The sequence below is a fragment of the Mycteria americana genome, chromosome 7, assembly GCF_035582795.1.
Source record: "Mycteria americana isolate JAX WOST 10 ecotype Jacksonville Zoo and Gardens chromosome 7, USCA_MyAme_1.0, whole genome shotgun sequence".
Taxonomy (NCBI): Eukaryota; Metazoa; Chordata; class Aves; order Ciconiiformes; family Ciconiidae; genus Mycteria; species Mycteria americana.
The window spans coordinates 16,974,196-16,993,083 of NC_134371.1; the positions used below are offsets into that span (position 1 = coordinate 16,974,196).

The 18,888-nt window shown below is 36.2% G+C and overlaps 1 protein-coding gene across 2 annotated transcripts in view; it reads left to right on the plus strand.

The window, feature by feature from the left end:
* PLOD2 (procollagen-lysine,2-oxoglutarate 5-dioxygenase 2) overlaps positions 1–18,483 on the plus strand; it is a 57,286-nt gene extending 38,803 nt beyond the window's left edge. The window contains exons 11-20 of one of the 2 annotated variants that reach the window (XM_075507215.1): positions 7,341–7,445; positions 8,756–8,881; positions 10,091–10,232; positions 11,444–11,506; positions 12,877–12,990; positions 13,375–13,440; positions 14,439–14,543; positions 15,444–15,590; positions 15,817–15,942; positions 17,023–18,483. In XM_075507215.1, the coding sequence (XP_075363330.1) occupies positions 7,341–7,445; positions 8,756–8,881; positions 10,091–10,232; positions 11,444–11,506; positions 12,877–12,990; positions 13,375–13,440; positions 14,439–14,543; positions 15,444–15,590; positions 15,817–15,942; positions 17,023–17,178 (1,150 nt within the window). In that variant the 3' untranslated portion in view covers positions 17,179–18,483. The remainder of the gene's footprint in view (positions 1–7,340; positions 7,446–8,755; positions 8,882–10,090; positions 10,233–11,443; positions 11,507–12,876; positions 12,991–13,374; positions 13,441–14,438; positions 14,544–15,443; positions 15,591–15,816; positions 15,943–17,022) is intronic. The other variant, XM_075507216.1, reaches the window with a different exon arrangement.
* The last annotated feature ends 405 nt before the right edge of the window (positions 18,484–18,888 follow it).

Sequence of the window (18,888 nt, forward strand, 5' to 3'; positions counted from 1 at the left end):
AAAGACGGTGGAAGCAGGTGCAAATGTAAATAGAAATTTTAATTGCAGTGTATCTTCTAAAAATGTATTTGGTTTTATTTTTTATCCAAAACCTTTTCAAGCTAACTTATCACAGAGTGATTTCACAGAATGGAAGTACCTCTTGCATTGGATATGCATTTAACAATTGCACTTTTGTTGTCCTAGTCCCTCCTCTTTTTTTTTTTAATGACATTATATTTAAGTAAAGCTTGACCTGGGCAGGCATAGAGGTGACAGAATTATATTTCTTCCTATGGTTCAGAGAGACAGCAATATCCTTTAGAAGTGCTCTAGCAGAAGTTTCTGCTTTCGGGGAAAAAAAAAGAAAAGGACTTGCAACGGCAATTGACTTTGTCTTATCCTTGGTCTTGCCTTTTTTTTGTTTTGTTTTTTTCCTTTCATTCTTACTAGGGAATCCAACTCTTTAGCTTTTAAACCTGGCACTTGCCAGGCCTAAATCCGAACCTTGTATCCCATGTGAGACCTGCCTGTCAAGGGGTCTCTTCAGTGGCTGCAGCACTGGCTACTACCACAGTATTAGTTGCTCATGGCTCTCCTAGTACGTCCATCAGTCAGATTATGGAGTTTTACAGACCAGGATCCCACCAAGACCTTGCTGTGGCCCTTGAGCAGGCTTCATTCTCGCATAATTCTTCCACTCTCTTTTCTCCCAAATCTTCCATGAGTGTCAGAGCAGAGAAATTATTTTCAAAAGGCCCTTTTCTTTTATATTCAGAGGTTAAGAGCATAGCATAGGCTGTTCATGGCATCAACTGAAAGAGTGAAGGACTAGTCTTGAGTCTCTGTGGTGATCTTGGAAATTCGTTTGAATGGGGTTTTGTTGTGCTGAAGCCACTGGGAAACTGATATTTGGCTGAGGTCTAAGCCTCTCCCATAGCCTTTCTAGGATACACTACAGATGTCCAGTGGTAGTGTAGGCAGGCATTCACATGCTTATAAATCATTCTTCCTTTATTTCCAATAGTCTCTAAAGCAAATGTACTGTTTGCAAACTTTTTGAAGTAGTATATGTTATGTGTAACTGAGGTGGAATTTCTGGAGTTGCCTTTTCTTCTTTGGTGTTATGTAGACACCATAAGGCAGAATCTTTAGTGTAAACAATTTCTTTACTGTTACTAAATCTCACCCGAAGATCTTCAACCTGTCATCTTTCTATAGAACCTACTGACTTATAATGTGACAGAGGTTTTAATATGATATATGGTCTTTGCTTGATCTGTGGATAAAAAATAGTAATTTAAATGTATATTTGCACAAAATTATTTCAAATTCTGTTACGTAAGGCAGGGAGATAATCATACTTGTGATGTGTACCACTGGATACACTACACTGTGATGTGTTATCCATTGTCTGGATATAATTTGACCCATGTTGCTCCTGCTTTGGAAGGCCTCTTTAATAAAGATTCTGTTCTAAAGAGATACATAGCATGTAGAAAAAACATGAAGTATAATGCATGTGGAATGAGACTATGCCAAAATATTGAATCATCCAGAAAGTATGAGTGTTAATAGTAGGATATTTCATGTGAACAATGTAGATATAATTTGATGGCCCCTTTCAATTTGACTGAAGCACGTTCAGTTCATCTGCTGCTTACTTTGCCCTCCTGGTCTGCTTGGCTGCCCTTGTGAACATGACCAGCTTCTCTGGAACAACTGCATTTTACTTTTCCTCAAAAAATGCATTTTACTTTTCCTCAAAAAATCTAGCTCGGAAGTATGGGATGCTCATGGCAAAAGCAGATACTATAAAAAATTATTTGCTTTCAACCCTTCAGCTGGCTTCCAACATAATAACCTCATTTGTTTCTCACTTATACTGTAATGGGAATAACTTGAAAAGAGTGATTCTTCAAACCTGTTTAATGGCTTGATTTACAGAGATTGATATACTCAGTCTTCTGATTAATTTTCTCCTGCCTCTATGTGCATTATTGACTGATAGTTTTTATTCCATCTGCCTCAAACACTTGCTTTCTCTCTTTTTTTCCAAATTAGCTGATTTTAGTATCTCTGTTAATTTCCAGTAGATTTAGAATTAATTTGCTCTCCTCACTTGCACATTTCACACAAAAAGTCTATTTATCTGAAGCAGCAAAACAGGCTTCAATTAATACAGTTCAGTCCCTAGTGATAGAATTAAAAAAAAAAAAGAGAGTGAACTTAAGCATTGAAGGTCTGGTTTGTTTTCAGCAGAATACTTTTGAGTATATAATGCGGTTCGGTCAGTTTTCTCCTTACCTCTTTTTTCCCTTTTTGGCTCAGTAAAAAGTGGCAATAAATCACAGTGAGGTTCTCAGTAAATGAGACTCTCTTATGTCAATATAAATGTGAGAAAATAACATTTTTTTTTAATTTCACCCATAGCCATGCAGCCAACCTCTGTCTACTTTTCTCATTCACATAATAAAAAATAATTGAAGCATTTACTTTCTTGCTTCTTCTTGACATGGAAAACCCTCTCTTGCACTTGTGAAAGTTGCATAGGTGTTGGAAAGGACTCAAAATTGTGCAGTCAGCAAAGACTTGTTACAATTCAACCATATTGGCAAACAGGAGCGCAGAGCTTGCTTTACCATGGCCTGAAGCAGAATAAAAAGGGAGGAAAATAAAGTAGAATAAAGAGAAGGAAAGTTTAGCTGCATGTTGTCTGAGTATTTTCTCTGCATGTACATCCCTTGAAAGCCTAAAATAGCATTTCCACGTCTCCTTTTTTTTAGCCTTTGTCTACAAGAAACATATTAGCGTTCTTACAGTTGGTTCCCTTTTTCTTTAAGAAAAAACTAATTTGTGGTTTTGCCTTGTTTGGAGATGAGATTTCATCCAGCTGTTACAGAATTTGTTATGACAGAAAATGTAAAATAACTATGAAATATGTTCAAGCAATAACAGAAAGTGGGGAAATACAGTAATTTATCTCATTTGCTTCTCTGAGGTTTTATTTATAAAAAGCTTATTTTCCATAATTTTTTTTCTCCCAGTACTTACAGACTTCAGGGTTTCTTTTTGGGGGGGTTGGTTTTTTTCCTCCCTCAAAAATATTACTAATAGAAATAGCTAGGATTTTTCCTGAACTTTTTAAAAAATGTGATTTACCTCAACTTTTAGTGGGAATGTGCACATTTTAATGAAAGTCTACATTGAAGGCTTGCAAAAGTTTCAGGAAAAATAGTAGAGAGATCAGTATTAGTTAGAGAGTTCATTGATCTCACTGTTGAATTTTGAGCTGAATTTGGGGTCTCCTATGTGCTTCTTGAAAGTCAGAAGATACTAAGTCAATGTCTCTGAGCTCCCATTGGTATTGATAAATGATGGCATGGATGCAGGAGGACTCCCTTTTAGTCCTGTGAGTAGGGCAAGTATCTTGGCTGTGGCTAAAGGAAGAGCAGGGGTTAAATCTGTGTCTCCCAGATGTCAAATGATTTCTGTTGGAGACTTGGATTTTCTGGAACTGCTTCTCCGGAACACTTCAGCAGTTTTGGGTTTCAGCCTCAGATGGAGGAGGAACATTTTGAACTTTGAGTGTTGCAGCAGAAAAACAACTTTCCCACCCGTATCTGATTTAAGTAGCTTCCAGGTGTGGTAACTGTGGCTACAATACTTAAGCCTGAGGTGCAAAACTAAACATTAGTGCTTTATCTGTTTTGTGGCTACCTTTCTTTGGTTTTAGTGATGGGGGTAAGAGTTGCTTTATACTGTTGTGGCTATCTGGAGAGATGCAAAATGTAATCCTAAGTGGCAGGCAATGTCACCCGGTCTTTCCATGAGTGTTGCAGACTTGTATCTGGGGCACCTTTTCTTTCAGAGGTCTGTCAAATGGTGTAAGTGCTCTCTCTTTGGGCTCACAGTCCACATTTGGAATTATGTTTCCAAACTGTGAGGGGTATAAAAAAGATACATTGATTAATTACAAATTTGAACTATGTCTACAAAAAAGTACGTTACTCAATGGTAAAGAAATTGAGTAGACTGTATGTCTTACCGCTGTGAACAACTAGCCCCTTGGAATATCTCAGTGGAAAGTTTGATGAAGAGAAGAGCAGTGACACTTTGCCTTTTCAGATGAGGTCACTGTTGCAGATGGGCTTGCGGTTTGTAAGCAAAGTTAAACATCGCTCTGATTGCAAAATACTGTAAACTGATCTGCTGAGCTTCACTTCACACTTCCAAGAAAAAAATCTAGGCTTTCTACTAATTTTTTGTTAATTGTTACACTGAAATGGCTTTAAGTTAGGTATAAAAATATGGCTTTCTTTTCAATATTTGGTCTTAGTTTATAAGCATGTGGAGTGTAAAGCAAGTACATTAAAGGTTTTAGCCATTGAATTTAGATTAGGAAGTATATTACTATACCTGTGAGTATTGCTAGAAAGCACTTTCCACTTGTTCCTTGCTGCGACCTGGACATACATAATAAGTAGTTCCACATATAATCTGGGATTTCTACATCTGGAGAGGTTAGCATATACTGTAAGAAGGTAATACTTTAAAACATAAGAATATCCAGGATTACTTTTATTTCCTTGGGAAAGCTACTTGGCAACATTGAAAGCCTGAAGAGAAGATGCATGAATTTTTTAGAGTAGGCTTGCTTTCTTAATTTTGACAGAAACTTTTACAACTCTTTTTTTGTATATCCGAAACTGGAATTGTTTTGTGGAGATTTTTGTTAGTGACCTTAAAAGTGCAAAGGCAAAACTTATACTTCACATTTGACATGGTAACTTGTATCTGGAAATGCAAGGAGAATTATGCTTTAAACGTGATGTTTTGCCATTTGGTGATCCTGTTTTCAGTGCTATATAGAAAGACATAGGGGGGAAAAATAAGTCAGAGTACAGTCAGAATAGTAGCCTTGATTTTTGGCCTTTTTAGATGTATGTACACACACACATATATATGAAATATAAATACATATATTTAATATTCTTGGTTACAGAGGTTGAAGTTAAAGGTTTCACATTGTAGGTGATTTGTGCTGCAGCTGAATTTCCAGACTATTTAAGGCAGTAACGCTTTCAAAGAGTTCTCAATAGATGATTGAATGAGTGAGTGTGACTTAGACCAAAACTTTTAATTTATTATTTTGTGTTTTGGATTACTATGTGAATGAAGAACAGAAGGATTTTCAACACTAAACACACTGGACCAGTTTTAATAGAATTCTCTGGCTCTGGATTTAAGGGGGGTGGGTAAAGGCAAAAGTTGAAAGACTATACATTTTGAAATTATGTAATCAATTTTCCAGTCATGTTTGCCTACAACTAAATCTAAATCTGTTCCATTTGTTTTTTCACATTTTCATAATTAAAAATATGAATGGAATTAATGTTTTTGTTAGCAGCAAAAGGTTTAGCTGCTTGTGGGGAGGTGCTGGCCAGTGTTGTGGCTGGAACCCTGGACTGGCATCGAGTCTGTTGGTCTCTCAGGTTTAGTTTCCTCATTAGTAGAATGAGGATAAAGGAGCTGAATATTTTTTGGAAGAAATTTAACATCTAATGTCAAGTGCAATATAAAAGTCAGGCTACTATTAATAATTGTAATTATGCTAATGATAAAGCTACATGTGAATTGTGTTCAGTAGTTGTAAAGCTTTGAACAGAATAGGCTAGTAATGGAAAATGCCATCCAGACTTAATTGCTGGGCTGTGTTATGGCCAAAATAAAACCTGCTGATTTCAACTGGGGCAATTATGCGAGAAAGTGCTGATTAAGGAATTGCTGTCATAAAAACATGTATACATAACATAGAAAACTGTCAGTGAAGGAGATGTCAGTTAAAGCAAAGCCAGAGACTGACCAAAGGTTTAAACTCTGGGTGTGTGTCCAAACATGGTGACTTCAGCAGTAGTGGGGAGACCGTTTCTGTTATTTTGGTATTTTAAAAATTTGTCTCAAATCATTACTACATCTTTAGTGGTCAAGTTTGAAGAGGAATGATCGCTTAAATTTATGGAATAAAAAAGCTGTGCCTTCTACTGTGATTCCAACAAAGTCATACCTCTAAAGTCCTCTGAGCAGAAGACAGTTTGAAGAAAAAGACCCAAAAGGTGTTGATAAGTAGTAGTCCTTACTGGAGACAGGCTAAACAGTGAGTGAAGTGCTGTGTTAGGTAGTGGAGGGGAACGGAGGAGGAGCAGGCAGGAAGCCATGCCAGCGGTTGCCTTGACTTGTATGTAGCCTGTCACATCCACTGTTTATCAGATCTTCTGAAGTGACAGAGATATTTTCCTTTGCAGAAAACAGTCACAAACAATGAAATCATGTGGAACTTAAACTAAACCAGTGTTTATAGACATTTTAAAGCAAGAAAGTAAAATAATTTTGACGTTTCAAACTGTTACGATGGAATTAATGCAAGTTCTGTCGATAACAGTGGGGAAAATGGACAAAATCAATAATACCACCTGCATCATAGAAAGCTACTCCTTATTCCACTTCCTCTAAAAGTATATTTGATTTACTGTAATCTCCGACTATTCTCTTGGCAGGGGAAAGCTGAATTCACTATACCGGATCGTAGCCTAGCAAGTGTACCCTGTCAGAAACACACAAATGTAGTCTGTGTGTCTTTCTTTTATATTTATAGTAGAATGTGTCTTCTGCTTGGTTGAGGCTTTCTCTTGAAGGTGTGGGAATCTATGCAAATAATTTATTCTGATAGAGGGACAAAATCAGTTCCTTCTTCTAATTTCCATTCATTGGCTGTGCGATTGTTTTATGTTTCTTTTTATCAACTGTGTTATTCTTGTAGGTCACAAAAAGACTAACAAAAGGTCTTTAAATATATATTTCTTTATACTTTTTGTATTGCACTCTCCATAAAGTTTCAATTACTATTCAGATCAGCAGATGACGTGTAGCATCTTTTCCCAAAGACAGTGTTACCGCCAGTGCAGTTATTGCCTAGAGAAGCTTACTCAATAAGCTTATACTTCACTAGTAAGTGACTGTATAAATTAGTGGCTTGCTTTTCCACCCCCGCCCCCCAGTTTTCCATGAGGACACCACGTAGTAGCTCTTACTGAACTTGGTAAAGGTTAGAGATCACTTAGTTTATTAAAAGAAAAATATAAGGCATCTGATCCATGTTTTTAAATCTTCTTTTAGTTTTTCACACTACTGTAATCTAAAGACAGCTTTCTTTTACTATACTGCAGAGGGCTTTTAATGCAATGTATGAGTAGAGCACTTGGTTGTGGTTTGGGTTTTTTTGCGTGTTTTTTTGTTGTTGTTGTTGTTTGTGAATCTTTTCTGGACATGTGCGAGTTAACCATTCCTTTTTGTCTTTTTAGGGACCTTTGTCGCCAGGATAAAGCATGTGAATATTACTTCAGCATAGATGCAGACGTCGTGCTGACAAACCCGAAAACTTTAAGAATACTGATAGAACAGAACAGGTGTAGTATATCTTTTGATCTTACAGAATTTCCTCCAACTTGAAGGGATTCTCTGCGGCCCATCCAGAGAAAATAAGATCCTGTCTGTTCTTGCAGAGTTAGATCCTCCTTGTCTACCTGTGGTATTTTATTGCCATAGTTCATAACGGGCTCGGAGGCCAACAATTCACACAGCATTTTGTTCCTGTCAAGCAACAATTCCTAGTGTGAATTTCAAATGCTTCAAAGTTCCTCTGAAGGGAATGGTGTGGTGTAAGCAGGTTTTATGAAATGAATTAAGATTTTACTGACTAATGATTTCAAAGTTGGTCACACACAAAATGTTAAAAAAAAACCAACCCCAAACAACAACAAAAAAGACCCCAAACAAAACCAAACAAAACCTCCCTAGAGTTTATTACTCTAGTATTGCAGTATTGTTACTTTCTTTTAAAATCGTAGACACAGTAAAATAGTGGAAAGGTATTGGAGATGAAGCAGCTGTAATGACCAGTTTCTCCTTGTATTAGTATGATCTCTTAAGTTATACAAAGGTGTGACTTTATCAGCAGCAGCTTTCAGCAGACTGGGCGTGCCGTGAATGCTGCGCACTTCAGTCCTGCCAATGTATGACTTCCCATGTTAGGTAGGTAGGTGGTTAGGTAGGTAGGTAGGTAGTTTCCCAGACAAATCTGGGAATCTCAGGTGTATCAGAGAAAGACAAATTATCAATGTCTGTTTTGACCTACTAGTGAGAAGGGACGGAGCTTAAGTAAAGATGTGTCTGTTGGTCCTTTGCGGTATATTCCTTGCAATATTTACTGTTGTATAAAGAGGCTAAAAGCCAGATACCCTAGGTGGAAGAAACAGAAGCTTTGCAAAATACATCTAGCAGTAGGCACCCTCTGAAACAAAGTACTATTTTATTATTTTTATTCTGGTCAACTTAGATTTCCCCTTTTGAGTCTATTAAATTTTGGGTAAGCTAAGTGTCACTGTGTTTTTTGTTTTGTTTTGTTTTTTTCCATGTCTTTGACTTTGTGATGCTTTTTGTCATTATGCTATGGGCAGTATTTTTTTTTTGCTTGACTGAAAATGAAGCCACCTCCGATTTATGGGAATCTTTGCTTCTGCTACACTGATGTTGTTTCTGGGCAGTGGGTACTTGGATGCTGTTTCTTCCAGCTTAAGTTCAGAATAGCTGTTCTGAGATTTGACAGTCATTGGTGTTTTAACTACACTATACTCCAAACTGAGGAAAGCTGGTATATTTTGACATACGGTCTATGTATAACAGTTCATATTTTCTTATTCAATATGTCACTTCACAGAAAGATAATTGCTCCACTTGTAACTCGTCATGGGAAGCTTTGGTCCAATTTTTGGGGTGCTTTGAGCCCAGACGGCTATTATGCTCGCTCAGAAGATTATGTTGCAATTGTCCAAGGGAACAGAGTGTAAGTAATTGTAAGCTAATTTTTAAAGTCAAGGCACCCACTATGGTTATCAGCAACATATTCTTACATTTTCATGCAATCTGGTATTCCTGAAGAGCTTAGGTTAGTTTTATTGTTGAGCTTTTTCTATTTCATAGGAATGAAGTTTTTCTTCCCATTTATTTTTTCCTGCTCACAGCTTGAATAAAAAGGCAAAGTGTTTAACACAATGAGCTGGTATTAGTAATGGACATAGTCATTACTAGTACCTGTCTGATTGTGTCTGGTTACTCTAGCAGTGCATAATACGGAAAATGTCAAGACAAACAAATAGCAAACCCAAAACTCTGTATCCCAGGAACCTCCGTCAAGAGAAATGATTGTTGCATTCATCAAATGACTTCTTCATCTATTTGGGGTAAATGCTTAATCAACTGAACAACTATAATTTCTTCATGTGTTTCTTCCCGTATATTAGGTCAGATATATCCTAAGGAGCTCTTGAGAAATACTTTTGTCACATAGCCTTTTGGGTCTGTCCTTCCCCTAAAGCAATGTGATGTAAGTTGTTCTAAGCTTGACTTTCCCATGCGGTGATGCCTTTTCATTGCCCTGGAAGAACAAAAAGGTCTGAAACAGATTGACTGCTTGAATAGGACTGGCTCATTTCCAATTGCACTGAAAGATGTGCTCGTGGCACTGGGAGGGAGGAAATCTGCAGAGTGAGCATTGTGACAGCAATGCTTTTTTGTTGATATTGGCCCAACTGACATAAATACGTGGCCTGCTGTGGTCCATGGTTATTTGTGTGAGGAGGTCAGACCAGCTGTGTGAAGCTTCAGTGAAGTCTTTAAACTCGCTTAAAAATCTGTCTTAGAATTACTTTCTCCATCTGGTAGTGTAGAATAATATTATAAAAGAGTTTGACTGTTTGCCTTAACTATGGAAACATGAAGTACATTTGTAGTTAAAACTCTTTAGAGAATTTGACCTTTCTATTTTTTATTACAATACTTCATAAAAGTTGAATTACTGCCTACGCCTACGTTTGAGATGTCCATGATGTCCAGCTGTAGTTTTTCAAATGTCTTGAGAACCTTTCAGCTTCATTTCCTTGAAACTTGCTTAGTCTTGTCAGCAAATACAGAGATGCTGATTTGATAGAATAGGCAACAAATTAGTTTTCATGGCTTTAAACTATTTGCATTTGTTTTTTTTTTTTTTTTACAGAGGAGTATGGAATATTCCTTATATGGCTAATATATACTTAATTAAGGGACAAACTCTCAGATCGGAGATGAAAGAAAAGAACTACTTTATGCGTGATAAGTTGGATCCCGATATGGCGCTCTGCAGGAATGCCAGGGAAATGGTAAGGTGTATCTATAACGGCTTGCTTTTAAATACACACAGACTTCTTCGTGTCCTGCTACACTTGACTGCTTCACTTGATTGATCTTGGATATTATATTTTTACTTCTAATTCAAAGTACTGGCCAATTTTTGTGACATAGAACATTTTAGGTGTATTTCTTTAAATTGTTGAGAACAGAGGTTTTTGCCAAGCTAGTGCACTAGTGCACTGACTGCATGATGGTTTTTATTTAAATGCGCTGAAAATTCCTATTGAGGTTAAAATACCTTCCTCATTGGCCAACCTCAACAGGATGAAAGAGGGCTCAACCTCTCCGCTGTGTACGACTCTAAACTTATCAATGCATTTAGAGCATCTCTGTTATGCACGTTTTTGTACAGTGTGAAACTTCTAGCAGACTAAGTTGGAATATTTTGCAATTTTATGTTTAAGTAGATACGTATTTGAACTAATGATGGGCAGTGTTGATATAAAAAGCTTAAGTGATTTACAAAAGTGTATGAATCTTCTTAGGGAGCATGAATTACTCATTAATTTTTCCAGATAGATTAAAACTGTATCAGAAATTTGTTACTTGCATTAAGCTGTAAGTAATGAGAGAAAACATATTTGTACTGTAAAAATATGAATATGTAAATCCACATTTCTACTGATATTTACGCTAGTTTCAGCACAGAAACAAATAAGACCTAAACCAGACCTATTTCCAGACACTATAGCATTGAAAAATAATTTTGCTGAATTGAACAAGAAAAGTTGGCAAGTATTAATTTTTTTATTCCCTCATAACAAGGCATGATCTCCTTTGTTTGTACTGATTCTTCAGAACATCCCCGTCCAATTCTGTTGTATTCAACCTTCTCAGCATCAGTTATTGCAAACCTGTGCTTCCCATGCGCTCGTTAAACTAATCTGACTGGCTCATCAGAAAATTGCTTTCTCTTTTCCTCTTTCTCAGTCTGTGCTGTAAGATGGTCTGGTACGTGCTTGTTTTTGTATCGCAGCAGATAAGAAGGGGCTGGTGGAAACAGCTTTGACATGTGTATTATGAGCTTTGCTTGGAGATGCATGTTGTCTGTAAAGGCATATCAGCTTTTGATCAAAGGCTGCTATTTCCCTAATGTAACTGTGGAAACCTAATAGTAGTCGGAAAAAGAGAAAGAGATTATGTATCAGAAAACTGATGTGATGATTCTCCTTCATTTTAGACTTTACAAAGGGAAAAAGACTCCCCTTCTTCGGAAACATTCCATATGCTCAGACCCCCAAAGGTGTTGCTTTATTTTTTTTATTCATTAGTTATTATTATGTGCAGTATTATTCTACCACAGGAAGATACTTCTCCTCTGTCCACTTACTCTAATGAAATACTGCTCTAGCTTTCTCTTCAGGCGTCTAAAGGTTCAAGTTTTTGCCAGGGACAGGTTCTTCATGACCAGCTCAGAGTGTCTTAGCGAGGCTTGTTGTTTCCTCAGGGAGGTTTCTCAGTGCTTCTGAGGTCGAGGTGAGCTGAAGCTGTGCTTCTGTAGCGAGAACTGATTCAGCAGTCTAGGAAGGACTAAAGCTCAAATCCCTAGCAGGTCAGCCAGGCCCCCTCGGCGACCACACAGGGCAGTTGTGAAATCCGTGTCACTTTAAGCTGTTTTTCTTGACCCAGACCCTCCTTATTCTCCCTGCTGCAGCTATTTTATGATTTGGTAAGTGCCCAAAACTGGGCACGTGTTTAACATAATGATTATCTTTCTAACAGTTTAACTCTTTTTCAGACAAAAACATAGAAATACCAGAGTATCCAAATGATAATGTCTTCATCTGCTGCAAATCCAAAAGTCACAAACACTTCGGAAGTGAAGTTTTAGTCTGAAAAACAGTAAACTAAAAAAACCCCATGGAACCTAAATTTCTTTTAAGAAAGACTATTTTCTGGTACTGTTTCTAATCAAGAGAGTTTTGTTAACATCTTCTGTTAATAGCTTGATAATAAAGCTGTATCTTACCACCCTTGATATCTTGTACATATTTTGCAATGTTTGCTTAGGTGAACATACTTCACAGTGCTCAGCTGTTTTGTACCCTCATCTGAATATTCTTATACACTGTATTTGCCAATATCTTTTTATTTCAGGCCAATTCACCAGAAGGATCATGTAGTGAATACTCTGAAATAAGTTTCTTGTTCTGACTTCCATTAGACCCTTTATTGTTAGCTTATTCTTTCAGTTTTTAATCAGAAACTAAACCCTAGATGTTGGTTTTCTTGTGTGAGTATTTTCAGTTTGAGAACAGGTGCGTCCAGTGTATCTGCTTAGGTTTTCTGGAAAACAAATCAACCAACCACTTCTCTGTTTTTTCCTTTCTATAACTGTATATGGGTTTACGTTACGAACAATATATGTTTTGGTTTAACGTGTTTAGAGAATAAATTCAAATGCTTGTAAACAAAAAATTATGAACACTAGTTGGTGATTAGAATCAACCATTTGAAAATTAAAGATGCTAAATGAACAGCACGTGTATAATAGGTATGTACAAGTGTGTGATATATTTTATGAAAGTGCAGGCATAAACAGACTTTTTTTTAAAACATTATTTTTGCTAAGATGGGCAGTTTTGCTAATGACATTTTCTCTACTTGGTATAGGGTGTTTTCATGTACATTACCAACAGACATGAATTTGGAAGACTTATTTCTACAGCCAATTACAATACCTCCCACTACAACAATGACCTCTGGCAGATATTTGAAAATCCTGTGGTATGCATCTAATTATTGATGAAACAGTTATTTTATTTGAAAAAATTGTAAAGTTTATGTATTATAACATGGAGAACATTTGTTTATTATGCACTAAATATTGGTTGTGTACTAAAAGGTGTTCTCTACCACCCATTTAAGAGAATTACCATATATCATATCAACAAGCCAACCGATGACCAGAGTAAGGAGTTGGAGATACGACCCTGATGTAACAGATTTCATGATTTTTGATATGATGAGAACCAGGTCGTTTATGGGTATAAGAAATTGTTTAATTGTTTCCAATGCATTCAGTAGAGCAAATGAATAGAATATAAATTATTTTTTGTCACTTATAAATTCCTTTGTTCTGTTTTAATGTTTTAAAATCATGTTTTTTAGGACTGGAAGGAAACCTACATAAATCCCAACTACTCAAAGATCTTCACTGATAATATAGTAGAACAGGTGGGTATAAGTAAAAATTTGTGGGACTGACTGATAATAAATCGGCATACAGTAACTATTTCCATGCAAATGCTGTTTTGGTCTGTGGCTGAACAGCTTTTTGATGTTTTGGATCAGAACTGAATCTTTGCCATTTTGAAAACTAGATGAGAGGAGTCCAAAAAATAATTGCTAGATTGCTCAGAATAATGTAGTTGTCCAAGTAATTGCCTTCTCCAAAATACAGATGTATTTAGCTTATGTATTTGAACTAGCTAGTACCACTAGCAGAAGGCCTAATAAAATTCCTGTAGCAGATTGCTGTGTTTTCTGGTATCTAGTAAAGGCAAGCTTATCTAGGCACTTTCCCTGGGGTGTGCCTTGCCCTATGGATTCCTAAGGTCTGACAACCATGAATCCAAGGTAAGGCCTTTTGCTGGATATGAAGAGGTCAGAGGTCTTTTTTTTTTTTTTTTTTTTTTTGTCTGCCTGGCTGCTTGCTCTCATGCACCTGATCTGGACAGAGCACTTCTGAGATGATAATTGTTGTATCAGTGTTGGATGATCACTTCTGTGACAATTAGGGACAGTGATTTAATGAACTTTGCTTCCTTAAGAAGATGGGATAAATTGTCTTTGTGTTGAAAACGATGTTAAGTTTTAAACTGGTTTTCTTAATAGCTTGTAATGTAGAAGATCAGGGTTGTTGTTTGGAGCAACCAAGCCACAGAATATGTGGTGACACTGATGCAGCTGTTATAGCTGGGTCATGGCTTATGAGGTAGCTCATAGTTTTTGCTTCGTTCTGTGAGAATGTACTTGTGGATCAAGACAAAACTTAGTTATTGAAATGTATCTGAATTGTGGCTCCAATGAGAACAGCTGATATTCTTTAGTGACCAAGAAAAGGGAAGATGTCCTTTTTTTAGCAGCTGGAAATAAAAGATCGCTGTTAAAGCTTAACTCCACTGAAAGAGAAGAATATAGTTTTAAAAAAAAATTTTTTTTTTCTTTTGTAGCCATGTCCAGATGTGTTTTGGTTTCCCATATTTTCTGACACTGCCTGTGATGAATTGGTAGAAGAAATGGAACATTTTGGACAATGGTCTGGTGGAAAACACCAAGTAAGTGTCAGCCTATATAAACATGACCTTAATGAGTGAGTACTTTTATGATAATAAGTTACAGGGTACTGCAACAAATAAACATTCCAACTAACTGCCAATGACCCGAGACATCCACTTTGTGGTATAAAATGCTTAGCTTATTCTACCACGTAGCTTGCTGTTCAGTAGAGTTAGACACATTCCTCAGTTAACCTTGAACGAGCAAATTCAGGCACTAACAGTGGTGCAGTTGCTGTAGTAGTTATCTGAGAGTTATCCAAGACTGATCTTGGTTAGCTGTTGATATGTTGATAAGTCTTCAGAGAAGTTTTACTTGTTTACCTCTTCAGTACTAATCCCCCTAAGCAGTTACTCACCAATGTTATGAGCTATTGTGTTTTTGTTTGCAGAAAGTTCAAGATATTCATTAACTACTGCTAAAATTGAACGAATGTTTGTCATACTCACAAATGTGGTACCTTGGAAACGAGATAAATTACAATCATTATTTTACTGCAGGGAGAAGCCTCCAGAAAGGATTTTAACATATTTTTATCTTCAAATTATTTCAGCTTTTATTACCATGTGAAGTTGTGGCCTGTACTTTCTTGATCTAACTTCAGTTGCATCTACATCTCAATAAAACCATTACCCCAGGAAGCCCTTATTTACAGGCAACACATCCAAATATTGACTCACCATTTAAAAAAAATTCCATTTTTGCTCGTTGGTAGCTCAGCATTTTTTTTTTTCCACAGCAGTTAGCTGTGAAATTACTGTACAGCAAGCTCACATATGCCCACTAAAGCATTGCTTTGTTGCAGTTCTGTGATTCTGCAGATTTCAAATAAATATTTGTAGAAGTGCCAGAAGGGTTCCATGTCCCTGTTTCAAGGCTATTTATGGTGTTTTCATTAGGACAGCCGTATTTCTGGAGGTTATGAAAATGTCCCAACTGATGATATTCATATGAAGCAAATCGGACTGGATAATGAATGGCTGCATTTCATAAGAGAGTTCATTGCACCAGTAACACTAAAAGTGTTTGCTGGCTATTATACCAAGGTATGTGTTTAAAATTTTTGCAGATGACTACTGCATGGCATGAGTAATTCTAAGTATTTTATTGAATATACCCTATTTGGTTTGGTTGGGAAGTTTATACATGATGTAGCAGTAGTTATAGATGAATGTTGTTGTTAACTCAACTTTAAACAAAAAAACCCCCCAAGAATCCTGTGTGTGACTTGGAAGTTCACAAGTTGAAGTCTGACTGTATATTTTGTTTCAGGGGTTTGCTTTATTGAATTTTGTTGTAAAATATAGCCCTGACAGACAGCGGTCACTCAGACCTCATCATGACTCCTCTACATTCACAATCAACATTGCTCTCAACAAAGTAGGAGAGGACTTTCAAGTAAGTTGACAGCTTACTGACTTAAAAAATCTCCTTTGAGTGTCTAATATTGTTCTCAAACTAGAGCCCAAATGGATATACTTAAAGACCATGTTGAAAAGGAAAAGGTGCACGTCACAAATTGAGATATATTATTCCTTGGTGTTTTTTGACAAGTACTAAATTTGCTTGATTGCAGAACTGTTGATGCAGTCAGGTTGAATTGGTCAAAATGGTTACAGATGGTGGGGGAGAAGGGGTTTAAAGAAAAACTTTGGGGATGTTAGCCATTTCATTTTTAACATTTCTGAAATGTTTCATTTCTGTACAGTGAAAACCAATTTTTCAAAATACTTAAAATAGTCTCAAGTTGACTCAAATGGCTTCTTTTCTTTACGACTTTTCTAATGATTCTTCTTTTGATCACAGAATAAAAATTTTCCACTGTTGTTCTTTTTTTTTTTTTTTTTTTTTTTTTTGAGATGAATCAATATCAGAGTAGAAAATAAATTAACTAAACAGTCCCCAGAGTATGGAGATAGGCAGGGCAGTGGCAGTAATATCCAGTTTTGACTAGTAGAGAAACTTAACCTGTTTTGTTTGTAAACCTGTATTATTCACAGTCCTACTTAACACCTGTAAGTGTGTTTCTCAAACTTATTACTTTAGAAAACACACCTTCAGTTTGAAAGCAACAGCTAGATTAATTAATTTAAAATTTGTTTAAATGCTGTCCTGGATAGGGGTGCAGTCCTGGAACAGGGCCTGTGAACATGATTTGCTTCTCCCTGGTATCATCTACAGTAAAGTTATTGAAGATCTGTTTGTCAGCGTTGCTGCTTGAATGAGTTGTTATCCAGGGAACGCTAAAGCAAAGCAAGGGGAAATCTTTGATTGCAAATGCATGTCTGTTATGTATTGCTTTGAAGATGGTGTCATTTAAACAACCTTGTTAGTAGGGATAGTAAAAAAAAAAAAATTCTTAACAGCCTATTAATAATAGCAGAATATTGTAAGTTGTGGATAAATAAAAAGGAATTTACTCAATTAAAACACAAGGTAAACATTTGAGGTTTTGTTTTGTTTGTGTTTTTGCTGCAGGGAGGTGGATGTAAATTTCTTAGGTACAACTGCTCCATTGAGTCTCCCAGGAAAGGATGGAGTTTCATGCACCCAGGAAGACTTACTCATTTACATGAAGGACTTCCTATCTTGAATGGCACAAGATACATTGCAGTATCATTTATTGATCCTTAATTTTTTTTTTTCCCCTCTTCAGCAGCGTTTGATTCTTTACATAAACATTTATTTATAGATTTCTTCTGGAAGACGGTGATAAAAGAAACTTTAAGTTACTGTTCCTAGACAGCAAAGTTACTTTGGGCTAAAAGAATGAAAAAAGAAAATGTTCTAAAATTGTTGAAGATTTCTCAATATCTGCTCTGAGCCTTGAGTCACAAAGTAAAGATGTCCTGCTTGTTTTTCCATTCTGCTGTCTTAAAGAGTAGGTAAGGAGGGAAAATGGAAAAGCATTTTATAATGAATCCACTTCTTTGTTGAAAAAAACCCGAACAACCCTAGATAGAAAATTATCTGAAAAATTTATTGTGGTTTTCATTCAGTAAAGTGACACAGCTAACGTTTTTGTAGTATGTATATTTGGTACCAACCAATTAAAACCCGCAGCATAAAACCAAAATCAAGCGAATCTTGTATACAGTTGTTGGGGATAAGCAATAATTCCATATGCTGATATATACTGAAGGGAAAACATCTCAGTACTGAAGGGAGAAGTAGCCTGTTTTTGTAATTCATTTTCAATACTGAAATGTACACCTTTAGAAGAAAAAATAAATTAATTGCAGAGATGGAGCAAGGATTAAATAATTTAGCTAAGAAAAAATGGTTTATCATTTGTTTTAAAAACTCATCCTGTTGAAAATTTACTTTTCTTCACCAAGTGACCTTCATTTAAAATGAGTTATTTTTCTAAATGTGTAGTCGCACCCAATTGATACTGGAAACTTGATGTTTATTTTCAGAAAGCTGGTAAATTTTAATAATAGGGTGTTTTATAAAGACCATTTTCTACTCTTAAAATTACTTGAATTTTGTATCAGGAAAATGAAATTGTGGCAGTCTCCCTTTTAAAGCTAAGGGTCTTAACTTGCCGTTTATTTTAAAGAAATTGGTTTAAAATATTCCTACTGTATCTACTGTTTGTAATTTAAAGAAACTTGAAGCAAGCTATCTCAAAGTCTACCGTGCCAAAATGCACAATGTGTTGGAAAAACTTGTGAAAAATAAAGGGTAATTTTAAATTAATGTAGCAGCTTTTACTTGACTGTATTAGGTAGTTTCTTTGCATGTTGCCATTGTTCTTACAGAAATTCTATTTATTGATGAATATTTTTGAAAGGAATTGTAGATATATTTAGATTGGAGTTTTCTCTGAGTGTTGTATTTTGGCTTATTTACTCTGTTACTATTGAAATCATTTCTCATGTGAGTTGGTGCCTGTGTATGTTACAGAAAGTGCATTATACTTGCAGAATGACCCCAGCAGGATGGATGTTTCTTGTTTTCTATACCAACCTTCCTTTTTTATATAGAGGCTTTTTGATGATCTAAACAGTAGTTCACTTTTTACCTGCTCATATTTGAGGACACTTGCTGTCATATTTCCTAAACAGAAGCTTTATTTGGAGCTGAAAGGATTGGGAGAGGAGTTCAAAAGATTATTCTGTTACTGAAAGTAAGTGTGTCTGCTTATTTCCCTGTTCTGCTGTTTTGAGGAGCGGGTTGTAACCGTACTTAAAGTTACGCTGAAGCAAATACGTCAAAATGCGGTCAATTCAATACTGTCCTAAAGTGAGCTGGCTTGACAAGGAACGGCTTTCCACAGGAAGTTCTTTGCTTTCTTTTCATTTCTCTTTACACTGTGAACTTTTCTCCATTTCAGGCTAA